Source organism: Perissodus microlepis, chromosome 14, assembly GCF_051167445.1.
Source record: "Perissodus microlepis isolate ML-2025 ecotype Zambia chromosome 14, ASM5116744v1, whole genome shotgun sequence".
In the NCBI taxonomy this organism is placed as follows: Eukaryota; Metazoa; Chordata; class Actinopteri; order Cichliformes; family Cichlidae; genus Perissodus; species Perissodus microlepis.
Window position 1 is genome coordinate 26,627,804 of NC_140474.1, and position 14,974 is coordinate 26,642,777.

Genomic DNA, 14,974 nt, shown 5'->3' on the forward strand with positions numbered 1-14,974 from the left:
CTAGAGGGTGGTGTATGTGTGCTTCTTTTCATAAAACGTGAATGGGGAGGGGTTGTTTTAATCTGTCTGATTTTAATAAGGGAAGTTTCTTCATTTGTTTGTTGTTATAAACGGTCTCTATGTGGAAACATGTGACTTTCCTGTTGGACTACAGCCAGCTTCATTTCATAAGATTACCAAACAGGAAGGGAAATGTCCATATGTGCTTTGATCTATCAGGTGAACACAGGGGACATTAAGGTATTAGCCAACATGCAGATCTGATATGGCTCTTAAGAAGGACCAAAATCTGATATCACTGCAGTTTGTTTTTGCAGGTGTATCTGAAACAATCTTTTTTTTTTTTTCTCCTGCCAATCAGATTGTTCTGTGTCAAAGCAGAGTGTGAGTGCAGATGACTGTCTGAAGGCTTTGTAGAATTTTTTTTTCTTTCTTTCTTTTTTTTTTTTTTTTTTTTAAGTTAAAGTCTCTTCTTGCCTCTTCTTGTCCAGTAAACGGTGAGCGGTTCGATGTTATCGTCACATCTCCAGCTCGTTTCTTCTGAATGTCTGTTATTTTTATACACATTAAACATTTTATTTTTCCATAAATGGTCTATTCTGTGTCTCTTCATAATAAAAACACTTTGCCAGTGCCTCTTCTGTTTGTTAGGTGTCTGTTTTCCTACTGCGCTGATGTGACCTGCGTACAGTGTCCTCCACGATTCAGACAAAGAAACAAGTTGTGTAATTTTGCGTATAACTTGCTAAAGGTTTGCAATTGGATTCAGGTCTATAACAAATTGAGGGCCAGCCAATGGCACCAATGTTTTCAACGTGAAGGAACCACCAACGGACTATGGGCTCGTTAGGCCGGGCATTGTCGGGCACCAGGAGCGACCCAGGGCTCACTGTGCCAACTTAAAGTCTGACAGTCAAGATTATTATCTCCTTAATAACAGCAGTCAGGATACTGTTGGTTAGCAAGGAGGGATTGTATAGATGGGCTGCACCAATAAGACAAACTAGATTCTGCTGAATTAATTTCTCATCCCGACTCTAAAATATGTTGGACCCTCTCGCCACCCTGTGTCTAACAGCGTGCTTCTGCTGTTTTTCCTCGCACAAAGGAGCGTTTACCTGTCCTGCTGCTGGGTTGATACCCGTCTAAAGCCCTATGCCACAGCTTGCGCCCTGGTATCTCCTCCACACTCTTGAGACTTTGAGGAAGATGCAGCAAAAACCTTCTTCTTGGACTACCTGTGCAACCTGAATAGGCTGCAGGTATCATCTCATGCCCTCTAACTGTAGAAAATTCGTTTTTAGAGCGAGGCTAAGCTGGCTTTGTGGCAAACTGTGATGAGTGAGCTTGACGTTTGTACAGTTGGAAATTTAGATCTTAGCTTAGCATAAAAGATGGAAACTAGCTTGGCTGCCTAGAAACACTTTAAAAGTGTTGGTAGCAGGACTTTTATTACTTTGGTCTGAGTCCAGATATCAGTTTAACCTGTTTACCATCCAAGTAAGGCACGCTTTAACTGCCTGTGCTCAGCGCACATCTGCGAGATCCTGATAAGCTGGTGTGATTTTGCCAAGGTCGCTAAGGGTAAGCGCTAATAACCAGTAAAAGATAATAAACATCAAACATGAAAGACATGTTTTCGCTCCTCTGGTGGGGAGGGGGCAAGTTTTGAATGTCTCTGGGTGGAAAAATATTTGGGTTTAGAGGATTGAATTTATACCACAGCGTGAGACGTCCTCACCTTACAAAGAGCTCCATCTGGGAAGGTAGACACACACTCAGACAGGAGTTTAAGGTTAAATACACAGATCATACAGGATGCTGCTTTGTGGTCCCTGAAGTGCGTGTGCAGTCTTTCTATGTGTTGCGCTTCTTACGTGTGCATCTCCTGCTCCAGCTACACCACAGAGAGGGTGAAAACACCCAAATAACGTCTCCCTAACTCTCGGATCCCCCTTTTTTACTTCAGAGCTGCTGTAATTCTTCATGGCACAGACTCAACTGCTGGAAACATTCCTCAGAGATTTGAACAGTGTTATAAAAGGCAGTTAACACAAATATCAGACCACTGAGTGTAATAGTGAAGCTGCTATTGGCTATAAAAACCTCACAGATTGTAATAATCATATATTCTATTTAACTATCTGTCACAAACACTCCACCCTCTCACTTTGTCCTCCTGAAAACCGAGCTGCGGTGAGTAAAACTGTCTGTTGTAATTTAAATAAACCACACTGATCTGTTTCAATCTGTTTATTCATCATCGAGTAATATCAGCGATATATCTTCTATGAGACATTTAGGTCACGCAAAGTTTTAACTCTGCCTGGTGTCAGGGGAAAAAAAGAAGCCTTTTACGCACAAAGTCCACAATGAAAAGATTTATAGGACAAAGCACTGCATTTGCAAACATTTTACACTCAAAGGCTTTAGGTAAGCTGTTTTCTTCTTTGCATATAATGTAAAGTAGCTGCAGACGCTTTCCATTAAACTTCTGCATGTCCGCTTTAAGCTGCATCTGCTGTTTAAAATGCACCCAACAATAACGAGGCATCGTCCCGTGAATCTGCTGCTCACACAGACATGCCGTGGGCTCTGCAAGGCGGTGGGGCGAAGGGAGGCGGGTTGGCCTTCTCTGCTGAAGAGCAAAACGACGATCCTCCCTGGGAGAGCAGGACAAGGGAAAAGAGACATTAACCACAGACTTCACAGCTTCTGAGTGAAAACTCACACTTTTCAAATAAATTATTAGTTTTATAACCCGTTATGTTATAAAAAAGAAAACAGCTGAAGCATTGTAGAGCCTACCCGGTCCCTTTTGATGCATTTGAGTTTAAAAACCCCGATTCGAGGCCCCCTTTTTCACGGGCTTTCACAGACAGTTCGCTGTTTCAGTCGAACTGTTGTTTAAGATCAAACCTGCAGACGCCTTGTTAATTGTTCTGATGGAACATTCAGCATTATTGGTTGTAAACACGTGGGTTTATTTTATTAAGATGCAGCCAATAAATTGCTCCGATGTGGGTGGTCAACAGAGCTGCGGTTCGTGGAAAACACTAGGTTTCTGGATTAGAAAGGGCCTGTGAAGATTTAAAACAGAGCTTTGGCTTCCCCTGATTGTTTTCCACTTAAACACTTGTGTGTGGCCTTCTCAAAAAAAGAAAAATAATGAATTTCCTCATTTATTTTAAACTTATAATCTCCTTCATACTAGCTAACTAACACTTCTCCGAGCACAATTAACAGACCGAAACTCCACGGGGTACTAAAAAAACTGAACGCAGTGCTGTGTTTTAAATGTGAACAAACAAGATTTGCATCTGGATTTGGATCGATCAGAACCACAAATCATGCAAATCAAAGCACACTTCTTTTTGAAATGTGCTGCTGGAAACGATGTGACATTACTGTGGTTGTCACTAAACGCTTGCAGGTTCACCTCTGAGTGTGTTCCTATCAGAACCAGCTGCCCTCGTGTCTTTTCTGCGCCTGCCTCTTATTCCAAATTTAAAATCTCTAAAACCTTGTTGTCTGTGTGACGTCATTATTATGGCTAAAATCAAATCGTTACTAGATGCTATTATTACATCATCTTAGCCATGATCTTTGAGCTCTTTCGGGGTACACTACATTCAAAACAAACTTGTATCTGTAGTGAAAATCACAGCATGACCTTTAAAAAACATTCATACTGAACAGGAATTTATTGCTGTATCCACAATGAACGAATGCCAACATGCAAAGAAAAAAAAATGTAAGTAAGTCCAAGAAACACTACTGCCTGCACTGGGCCTCAGTGAAGGATGCAGATCTGTGAATGACTGTAAGAATAGTTTTTCAGGTAAAAGTTTAAAAGCGGTCTTTGATATCTCAGCAGCCGATCCTTAAAGTCTTCAACTTGTTTTTGTGACACATCTGTCAGATGTTTGGTTGGATTGAGATGTAAAGAATTTTCCTTTTTTCCTCAAAGCAAGCAACACCATTGCTATGATAGGTACGGTCTGCAGAAGTGTTTAGGTGAGTGGTCAGCACCAAGGCATTTGTGAAAGGATGCATCGCTCTCAGGAGCTTAGTGAATTCCAACAAGGTACCATGACATCATCCCACCTGTGCAACAAGTCCAGTCTTGGTATTTCCTCAGTGGTATTATAACAAAGTGGAAGTGACTGGGAATGACAGCAACTCAGCTATGAAGTGTTAGACCATGTAAAATCAAAGAGCGTGGTCAAGCAGATGCCGAGTACACAGAGCTTGACACCTTTCTGCAAACCTCCAAACTTCACGTGTGTTCAGATTAGCACAGGAACAGTGTGTAGAGAGCTTCACGGAATGGGTTTCCATGGCTGAGCAGCCGCATCCAAGCCTCACATCGCCAATCACAATACAAAGCCAAAGATGCAGAAGTGTAAAGAACGCTACCACTGGACTCTAGAGCAGTGGAGATGTGTTCTCTGGAGTGACGATTCGTGCTTCTCTGCCTGGCAATCTGATGGATGAGCCTGGCTTTGGCAGTTGCCATGAGAATGGTCCAAGACATTTTGGAGAATTTCATTTTCCCAAGTTTGTGAGAAAAGTTTGGGGATGGTCCCTTCCTGTTCCAATATGACTGCACACCAGTGCGCAAAGCAAGGTCCATAAAGACGTGGATGAGCGAGTTTGGTGAGTCCTGACCTCAACCCAGTAGAGCACCTTCGGGATGAATTAGAGCTTAGACTGTGATCCAGGCCTCCAACATCAGTGTCTGACCTTAAATGGTCAAAAACTCCCACAAACACACTCTGAAACCTTGTGGAAAGTCTTCCCAGAGTTGAAGCTGTTATAGACGTCACTCGAGTTCATATGCGTTTGAAGGCAGATAAGCAAATACTTTTGGAAATATAGTGTAACATCCACATGAAGGCCAGGACAAGCATGGTTTCCCGGCAGAATCTGTTTGCCCAGATCATCACACTTCCTCTGATGCCCTTGCTGGTTCACCGGCTGTCCTTCTGGATCCACTTTTGCTCATCATATCCACAATACTCCACAAGGCCTGCCATTTTTGACGTCCTCTGACTCCCCCTGGAAAAGTCTCTTAGATCCTTACATTTTCCCAATTTTCCAGCTTCTATCACCTCACCTTCTAAATTTCTTCCTTTGCTGACTGATGTATATCTCACCCCCTAACAGGTACTATCATGACAAGAAAATCACTTCACCTATGAGTGTTTTAGTATTGTGGCTGATAAGTTACATCATGGTCTCTGAAGTCCATCATAAAGAAACACTGAAAAATTCTGCATGAAATCATTTTGTCTGACACTTTGAAACCACAATTAGCTTTAAAGGAATTTTTAATATAGGGAGGAAACAGAGAGGTTTGCTGGCCAGTCGAGAAGTTTACACGAGAAACAGTTTAGACTTCACACAGCCACTATATATTTGTAATTGTATCTGTGTGTGTTGGCGTGTGTGTGTGTGTGTGTGAGAGAGACGGTGTTGACCTCACATTGACTGGGTGGAGCTGGTGTGCTGTGTGTATATTGGCGTCCATCAGCAGAGGAGCTGTTGGGAAAGATGCTGTTTTCTCAGAGGGATCAGCCACAGGGCTGCTGCTCCACTGAGGCAAAGAAAGGGAAACACACACACACACACATGATATTATGTAAGTGCAAAGAAGGGGAAAAAATCAGTTGATATTGGGACACCAAATATTGATATTTTATTAAATAAATTAAAATATACTGGGAATAGTACGAACACGTACACCATCCTGAGATAACTTACAGTAAATCCACTAAACTGATAAACCATCCAACACTGGGCACACTTATCTTGACTGTGGCGGAGGTGTGGTCCCTGGGTCAGCTGCAGGGGAGGGGTGGTACAGTGAGCTCAAGGAGCAGTGCCAGGGAGGCTGGAGCGACAGGTGGACATGATCTAGCTAATCAGGTTTCTCCCTTTTTATAGTGAGGTTGGAGATCAGAGACGGGATAGCGCGAGACAGCTGGAACGCTAGCGGACGCTTGTGCCGAACCAGGGAAACAGTGTTTGTGTGCAAAATCAATAAAAACCATTAAGCAACACGGGAACAGTGTGTCGGGTCTCTACAAAATCTCTATCTCTGGCTGTCTGGTGACTCTATTGAATTTTTTTCACATTCTGTGTCTGATTGCAACTTTTGACTGGAAGGTGATTGCACCGGTCGCCTGGTGGGAGGCAACGTTTCTCCAGACAGTTGCAGTCTGACTTGCACCGACTACAATCAACCTCAGATTGCTAAAGGTTTGCAAATAACTGCTGTGTAATTTATAAATGCAGACAGATTGCATCAGTCTCTTCTTAACAGTGTAAATGAGTCTTTATCAGTGAGTGCAACTCAAGGTTGCTTGACTCAGCGGCCGTATTCTGGTTTCAGGGAAGCAGGACAGCAGCGGATATGTGATTTTTGATGATTTATCTCAGGGAACTGTTCTATTATTGGAAACAGATTGCATATAATTGCCAACTTGACCCCATTCATTAGCAAACTGACATCAGACTGACTGCATCTTATCTTATGCATCAACAATGTCTTCTGTGGAAACTGTCACTGAACATGATATATTAAAGGAAGTGAAAAACATTTGTCTTTGATTTGTTCTTGTTCTTATCTCTCAAAGTGAAAACAACACCGATGTGATGAAGCTGCAACATAACGCTTCTGAAAATTGTTTTTTTCTAAGCTTTGATTTTAGTATGGTGGGAAAAGTCTTTTGAACTCGGCGTCTGTGACAGTTTGAGTGGAAGCAGCAGGAGCAAAAGTGAAGGTATGTTTCTGATAAACGTTACCGATGGACTGAGGTTTAGCGGATCAGAGACAGCTCTGTTAGCCTCTGCTGATAGAACCGCCTGCCAAGCAGTCTTAGGAACATTGTTATTGCATCACTCTCCTTGTATTTAACTTTTATGAGAGACCATTCAAGACATGCATGAGAGGTAAGGGAGAGTTTATTATGCAGACAAATCAGTGCTCTTGTACACCACAGTGTCAATGCAACACGTGGTCTGACTACGATTTTCTGGCTGCACAGTAATCAGGTGTCCGCTTCATGCGGGACTCAGCACTTTTATTTCTTGCCTCTCATCCCGCACGTCCCAAATTTTGATTGGTTCTAGTTTTCAACAGTTAGTGCTGCAATTCAGACACATTTCCTAAAGTTTTGCTTTAATGCAGAGGTTGTTACAACAATAAATAAGGCTGTCATCTGGGGTCAGCCTGATCTCACTGCCCACACAACAGGGAAGAGCATGAGTCACCACAAAGCTGGCACGCTCCAGTGGAAACTTCAACAAAGAAAAAGAAATGCAGCTACAATAAGATTAGGAAACTACTTATGAATGAGTAAAGCCAGTGCGAGAGTTTTTGTCTTTTAAACAGGAGAGAATGATCTTGAAGCGAGGAGCACATGTGAGTATTACAATGTGTCTGCATGATTTGTGTGATTTTCTTTTTTTAATATTAGAAATACCATAATATCAAACCACCTTTCATCATAAGTAACATACTTTTTGACACTTATTTATTTTATTGGGATCTTTTTATCCGTGTACAGAAAGTGAGGTAGGGAGGTCAGGAGTGGGAAGGCTGTATTCTGTGGTTGGATGTAATCACTTCTTACAGTCAAGGCACACAAAGAGATAAGAGACAGACTTTATGGCTGTTTGGCTTGGCTTTAAGATGCTGCACTTCATGCAGTCAAAATTATTTTTCCATTTTCACAGTGTTGAGTTTAATCTGACTCAGTGTAGAATGACCAGTATCTAGGGAATTTGTAAAAGTGAGACGATCTTATTTTATATTTGGGAAGGAATCATTTTTGGCCTTTTGAACAACTGCACTAGGCTACTGCATACTGTGCAGCAGGAACGTGAGAGCAGATGGTGCCATGATCCACTATCGCTTTCCAGTGTTTTCCTTCTCCTGCTATCCTTTTTCCTTTCTGTTTTGCTCTCTCTGCACTGGTGAGGGGTAAAGACGAAACATTAATCTCTCCCCTACAGTATACACGCCCCGGCTCCGCAGTCATTCTAAATCCACTGCCTGCTATCGTGCTATTTACGCTAAAGTCTTGCAACTGTTGCTGGCTGTTTTATGTTTCCACATGGAAAATTTAAAAATTAAACATTTTTAAAAATTTGAGCAGAGCAACTGAAGCGACAGGACAACATTGGCTGAGATATGACAGAGTAATAAACACATTAGAGGGTTACCTTAGCCTGAAATATCTGCTAGCAATCAACCGCCATCTTCAAAGGAGGACATAATGGGTAAATTTCTCCCTGTGTGGACACAGCTTAACTTTATTTAGACACCCCTCCCCACACCTTGCAGGCAACACTTTTTTTAGACGTTTTATTTGAATCAAGGTCTCCTCAATGAATGTAGGTGTCATTATGTGTCCACCTGTAGTTGAAATAACAATCTGTGAGAAAATCGCTGCCAATTCTGATGAAACGACAGCTTAAACTTGCATTAAAACTAAAATAAAAGACTGCATAAAATAAATAGTCGAAGCAGGAAGTCATCAGTGTATAACAACAGGTTCAGGTTAGATGGCATACATTTTGTCATCATCTCTTCTGCTGTAGCTCCTCTGTTTTCTACAGCAGTGGCCCCCGACCCCCAGGCCACGGACCGGTCCGTGAGTTGTTTGGTACCGGGCCACGAGAGCTGAGGCTCGGGTGTGAAATTTTCACGGCTTTTTTTTTTTTTTTTATCGTTTTTATCATTAACTTGGTTTCCCTGGGTCTTTTCCCGTGTGTGATGAATAATTCTTAATGTTTTGGGTACCGGTACTGGCTTTATTTTGTTGTATTTATCCGTGACACCTTAAAGGCCGGTCATGTCGGACATAAACCGGTCCGTGGTGCAAAAAAGGTGAGTTTGATGTCTGATGTCAGTTTGCTACCTGCTCTACAGGTCAAAAATCAACTAGTGCAGCTTTAAAATCCACCACATTTTGTGTTGTTGCACTTTTTTGTTCAAGGTAGTTTGTGTAAATACATGCACACGGATCACAATCTACTACAATTAATTGTGGTGTGCCACAGGGTTCAGTCCCGGGACCTCTGCTCTTTATTTTTTTTCTCCTTCCTCTCTGCAGTATTTTCAGGAAATATAACATTTAGGTTCACTGCTATGTAGATGACACACAGGTTGCTGTGAATGTCTTACCAACTCTCTAATGCTGCCCAGCACTGCTGTGGTGAGTATTCCTGTGAAGAAGGCCACGAGGTTGAGGCTGGAGAGGGTCCAAATTAAAACGTACACTGTAAAGACTTCCTCACAGCTTTCTACTCCAACAAATTCATAGTAGTTGCTGAGGTAGCCTCCACTGCATAACAAAGCCACAGAGCAGGTTAGTTCCAATCATTTGTAAGACAAAACACATAAAAGTCAAACGGATGATCAGGATATTTGTGACTGAAGTTCAGACTTTCAGCTTTAACTGAAGGGGTTAAAGCCTTATGGTGTCGCTGAGCTGCTCAATCCATTAATTCATTTCAACAATGATTTGGTCACTCCCATCTCTCTGTCTTGTAGGTTTATTTAGTTTTTTAATGATGACCTAACTTATCTCTGCTGACAACTCATTGGATGTCGAGCTCTCCACTGAACAGCAACCAAATGCAATTTCAAGAATTTGAATCAACTTCAGATGTTTGCTGATTTTGTCATGGAGTAATAAGGAAACAGGCTTCACCTGACCATAAACCTGCTCGTCAGACAACTTTGTGATTACTTTTGTGCATTTCACAATGGGGACTGTACAAAAACGACTATAATGCATAAAGAGTTAATGCAGTACTTTGGTTAAACCCCCTTCAATTAAAGCTGCAAATTTACACTTTAATAGCTTGATTTAAAGTCCACTGTGATGGTGAACAGAGCAACTGCAAAAAAAAGGTATTTTTGCCCCAAAACGTATGGATGTATATGAATGTGTCTATCATTTTGTTTAATCTGTGATCACATATGACATAAATTACTGTATACTAATATGGCACAACAATGATTAAATGTCTCACTTGGCGCAGTCATACAGGTCGCAGCAGTAACAGGTTCCACTTCTTACCGTCATGGTACAAGACTCCTTTAGACTCCAACACGACACCTGGGCAGCGAACCACAAGCTCACAAACATACAGACAACACAACTGGAGGTTTATCCTGCACATTCGAATCTATCCGGACTGGTTGTGACTATGTATCTGAATTAGTCACAGGATAATGTTTTCCTTCAGCGTGTCTCTACTCACAGAAGTGTAGAAATTCTCATAGATGTAGCAGTTGCCACTGCTGTAATACTGACATCTCCCTGCTTTCAGTGGCCGCATGTCCTGGCAAAAGTTAACATGAGAAACAATCCACAACATTTCACCCAGAACCATTCAAATCGATCTTTATTCGGTGCAAACAGTGGTAAGTTTGAAGTCGAATAAAACGGTCTTCTCCAAAATTCACTCAGTCCGATTTGAAACTGTAACACGAGGTTCAGTTCAGAGTCATCGTGGATGGATTCGGTTCATTATGGTTAGTGAAACGTTTGACATATTTTATGGAAAGGAACAAATCACATGGTCAGGAAGGGAAAATAAAGTTGTAGACTTATTCCCAGCACTGACTTTGGTGTAGTGCGTGAAATTAATTTTGGGACCAATGCTGAGTGGAAATATCCACCTCATGGGCCAGATTTACAAAAAGGGGGCAAAGTAGCGCGTGAATGCGAAAATGTGAAAATTGTCTGTGCCGTCACCAGAATGATGCCGGCAAACACGGCAGTCCAAACGGCTGGTCAGCATGGTCCTTTATTATTGCTTCACAGTCTTCAGGTAACTGTGCAGCCATCTGCTGAGGTTACAAGCAAGTGTAGGTATCTCACCATATTTAAGGCAATGCAGACGCCGTCGATCACCAAGCACACAGAAGAGACGACGATCCCGAAACTGAGAAAGACGATGGCAGCGGTCAGCTGGAGGAGAAGCAAAGGTGAAAACACAAATGAGAGAGCTTTAATGTAAGACTTGGGAAGCCTGACAGGAATGCAGAGAAAAGCTGAGGAAAAGGTTTTTTCTTTCTCTCCAACACATAAGCGTTTTTTCATGTGGATCATGTATCGTAGGTGTGAAGCTATTTGAAAAAACAAACTTTGAGAGGCGTAAAATATTATGAAAGACATTTTTTTAAAGGTGGAACCTGTTAATTATATAAACAGTACTGTGCAAAAGTCTTGAGCCAAACTTAATTTCTTTATATTTTGCCAGGAAAATGGGAAATAGGTGCATCGATTTACTGAAACATTTGGAAACAGATGTGGAAATACAGCATATGAGGCAAAAACAACATGTGGATAATTCCAATGAGCTTTTGAAGTCAGTCTTTGGTATGACCACCTTGTTGAAGGACATTCAAAGCTCTTCTTTGGATGTTGGCAGCCTTTTGTTCTGTTCTCTGTCAAGATGATCCCACTCTGCTTCAATGATGTTGAGCTGCGGGTTCTGTGGAGGCCAATCCATGACTGATAGTGTTCCACTGTGTGCTTTTTCTATCCAAGTATGATTTTACTATTTTCTCTGCCATGTTTAACAGATAGCTGTAGACACTCACTTTTGTACCTCTTCTGACTTTTTCTTGAAGATGATTTGGACCAGAAATTTCAAACTTCCACTGAGATCATTACTGCCAAGGCTTCAGTGAACAGTGGACGGATCAGCTTAAGGTCTCTCAGGTCACGTGTCAGCTCTTTGCTGGATTTTCTTTTCCCTATTTCTTAAAAACACGATTTTCAGATACTGTCAATAGTTGTTTTTAGACCTGGCACTTCTTCTTTTGTCCTCCACTTGTCTATTTTATGCCTGTCAAACTGTGTTTATCTTTGGCATTTTTCACCGATTCAACTCAAAATAGGATCAAATGATGTTTCTGTTTCTGTGGCGGTCTGCTGGTAATAACAAAAAACACGACAAAGAAATGTGAGGTGGCTCAAAACTTCTGCACGGTACTGTACATTTAACAATATATAGCACTTTCAAGTATACTGAAAAACAAACAGGGCCTGTAACTCTGCAGTATAGCCCTCCTTATTCCAACTATTCATCATACTCTAAACTCACTACACCATGAAAAAATTTGGTGTAGTGAGTTTCCTGTCCTATCTGACCTGTTAAGGTCTCATCAGTAAACGTATCTCACCAGCTAAGATGATAATCAAAATCCAAACTGGACCAAATCCAAGCAGAGTGAAAGTCGTCAACGCCTTTTTTCTCTTTGTTGACAGGATAAGCTGCTGGTTTTCACATAACCTAGAAGTGTTTTGAAAGCTTCCTTTGATATATCGTAAAGTGCGGGCGATGAATACTTAAACTGAAAGAATCCAGAAAAACATCTATTGTCTGTTTCACATTATTTCACATTATTTCTCCTCATTTCACTAGTAAAGTCTAGGTCATGTGACGATATTCACATTATTTTGCCTTTTTTTAAACCAACTTTTGTGCTACACTCAGTTTTTTTAATGGTGTTTTTCACAGTTTAGGATTTTTTATATTAGAATTTCTATCAGAGAAACACACACGAGTTCAATTAACTGCAGACAAAACCAGGATTAGCTCACTCTACACCCATTGGATAAAGGCAGATCGGTGCCGCTTTCCTAAAAAAATACTTTTTTTTCTTTTTACTTACTGAAAACAGCCCAATGACAATGTCTTATAATTGGTTACATTGTTACTGTAAAATAATGTGCTGTCACTAGTGAGACGTCTTCAGAGCTCTTTGTTTTAATGTACGTGTTGCATTTATTTCTATTAAAGAGACGCAGGGAGGGCTGAACGTACCAGCTGCCTGCGGTTTTCTTCCAGCCAGAGTCCCAGAAGTCCCAGGAAGGATCCAAGGGTGAGCTGAAGAAATCATCCAAAGGACCAAATTTAAAAGCATACGGTTTGTTACAAACCAAACAGATGCTAAGAGTTTAAAATGATCAATCAATATATATAAATCAATACAGCCGTCCATAATTAATTTCACACTCAGGTGAAGGTTACCAAATCTGCACCGAGTGAGGCAAAATCTTTGGCTACTGCAGCTTGAGATGCTTTCCTGTTCCTCCTGACAACTTTTTACATTTTTTTAGTCGTATCAACCAGATGTCTCACTAAATGAAATCAAATATGATTTTTTTTTAAAAACAGCTTACAATAACTCCAGATGCGTAGCCAGTCACGTTCAGGCTCTCTGTTCGGGTCGTTGTGTAGACCCCCAGCACCACGAGCAGCAGGGACAGACTGAGCATGCCCAGCACCAGCCGCAGAGCTCGCCTGACCTTCACCATGATGTCTGTCACCCAGCAAACAAAGAAATAAACACATTTTCAGTCATATTAAAACGTTACAGTGCCGGTTCAAATCCCGACAGCTGCCCAACTTAGTTTATTTTGTTTATCTGGATTTCATTTATTTGACTTTTATTGTGAAAACTATTACCCAACCACAGGCACCCATCTTGTTTAGTTCACATGCCATGAAATATTTACAGCTCAATAAAATGAAGCATGGAAATGGACTTGAATCCATCGTTTCTGAACACTGGACGAAGAAACCATGAAAGCTTTATGCAAACAAACAAAATATCAGTGGCAGCCAACCAAGGAAACATCTGTGCACTTTAAAACACAATTTAGAGAACAATATCAGGGTTACACTGGAGCACAAAATTAGAACGTGTAACAATGCAAAGTTCAGCATCTTTTAGCTCTTATAAGGAAGCAGGAAAGATAAACTTTAGTGAAGTTTACTGACAAAAGTTAAAGCTCACACAAACACAGCAGAAAGGGTTCATGTAGCTTCCTGTCTCTTTCCTTGTTTATGTGACATTAAAAGCACAGGAGCAGTGAGATTCATCTCCTCCCGTGACCTTCAGACTTTATGGACATGATTACAGCACCAACACCACCATCAGTTTTACTGACAGCCTTTATCACTGAGCTTCTGTGAAAATCCCAAACTGTGCTGCAATAAATAACACTTCACCTGCCTTATCAAAAACTTGATTGGATTAAAAGCAACAATACAAAGTAAACTGGATCCAAAGGGATTTGAATTATTATGATCAGTCAAGTTTAATACTCCTGTCCCATCCAGCTGAGATGCCACCACCGCTCTCTTACCTGTTGCTCGGCTCTGTGGGCTCCGTTTGTCCCGACCCGGTGCTGTTCCCTGGATCCGGACCATAAATCCTCCTTTGAAACACAGATTTCCCTCCGACAGCTTCTGATGAATGCAAACATGAACAGTCGTTTGAGCTGCACAGGCATCAGCTGCATGAATGTAGCAGCTCAACTTCAGCGAGAGAGGAGTGCGTTCAAGCACGGTCGGAACCGTGAACTTCAGCTGGAAAATCACTCGACAGTTAAATCAGGTAATAACACTGGCACCCTTTACAACCCCGAGTTGTAAATCAAATAAAAGCACGTGGCTGCCCGAGAGCTGGTGCATGTGTAATGTATTAATGTCACATATTTTCTTTGCACGCGTGGGTGTGGTTTTATTAACTATGTGTACATTTTGCGCTCATACAAAACTTTGAGGTGAGGAGGTATTTTGTCATTTTTATAGATCAGAGCAATTATATGTGTTGTTGTATTAAAAAGTCGCACATTATTAGTCCTTTAAAATCTAGATCATCTGCTTTTAAATAGCAAGCTAAAGCCATGCGCTGGCTAGCTTGGTGCTGAATGGATGATCGAGCATGCATCAGGATTTAAAATGAAGAGCAGTTCAGAGTGAGTTTGATATCGATGTGGTTCAGTTTTGTTCTCACGTTTACAGTGGCGTGCTCACTATTGCGCAGGGTACCTGTTGGAAAATCTTGCACAGAAAGACTGCGGGTCTTTTAAAAGATGTGGGGGACTTATGGTCTTTTTTAATCATATCAATCATACAGCCATTTAAATAC

At 41.3% G+C, this 14,974-nt stretch overlaps 1 protein-coding gene across 1 annotated transcript; it reads right to left on the reverse strand.

Annotated features, from left to right (window-relative positions):
- Window positions 1–2,238: 2,238 nt before the first annotated feature.
- Window positions 2,239–14,663, reverse strand: LOC146374053 (transmembrane protein 255B). Its single transcript, XM_084951439.1, has 9 exons — window positions 14,187–14,663; window positions 13,218–13,357; window positions 12,859–12,921; window positions 10,905–10,994; window positions 10,282–10,362; window positions 10,051–10,136; window positions 9,197–9,356; window positions 5,489–5,599; window positions 2,239–2,663 (listed from the first exon to the last, which is right to left on the reverse strand). The coding sequence occupies exons 1-9, from the start codon at window positions 14,248–14,250 to the stop codon at window positions 2,574–2,576; spliced, it is 885 nt and encodes a 294-aa protein (XP_084807565.1). The 5' UTR covers window positions 14,251–14,663; the 3' UTR covers window positions 2,239–2,573.
- Window positions 14,664–14,974: the final 311 nt, after the last annotated feature.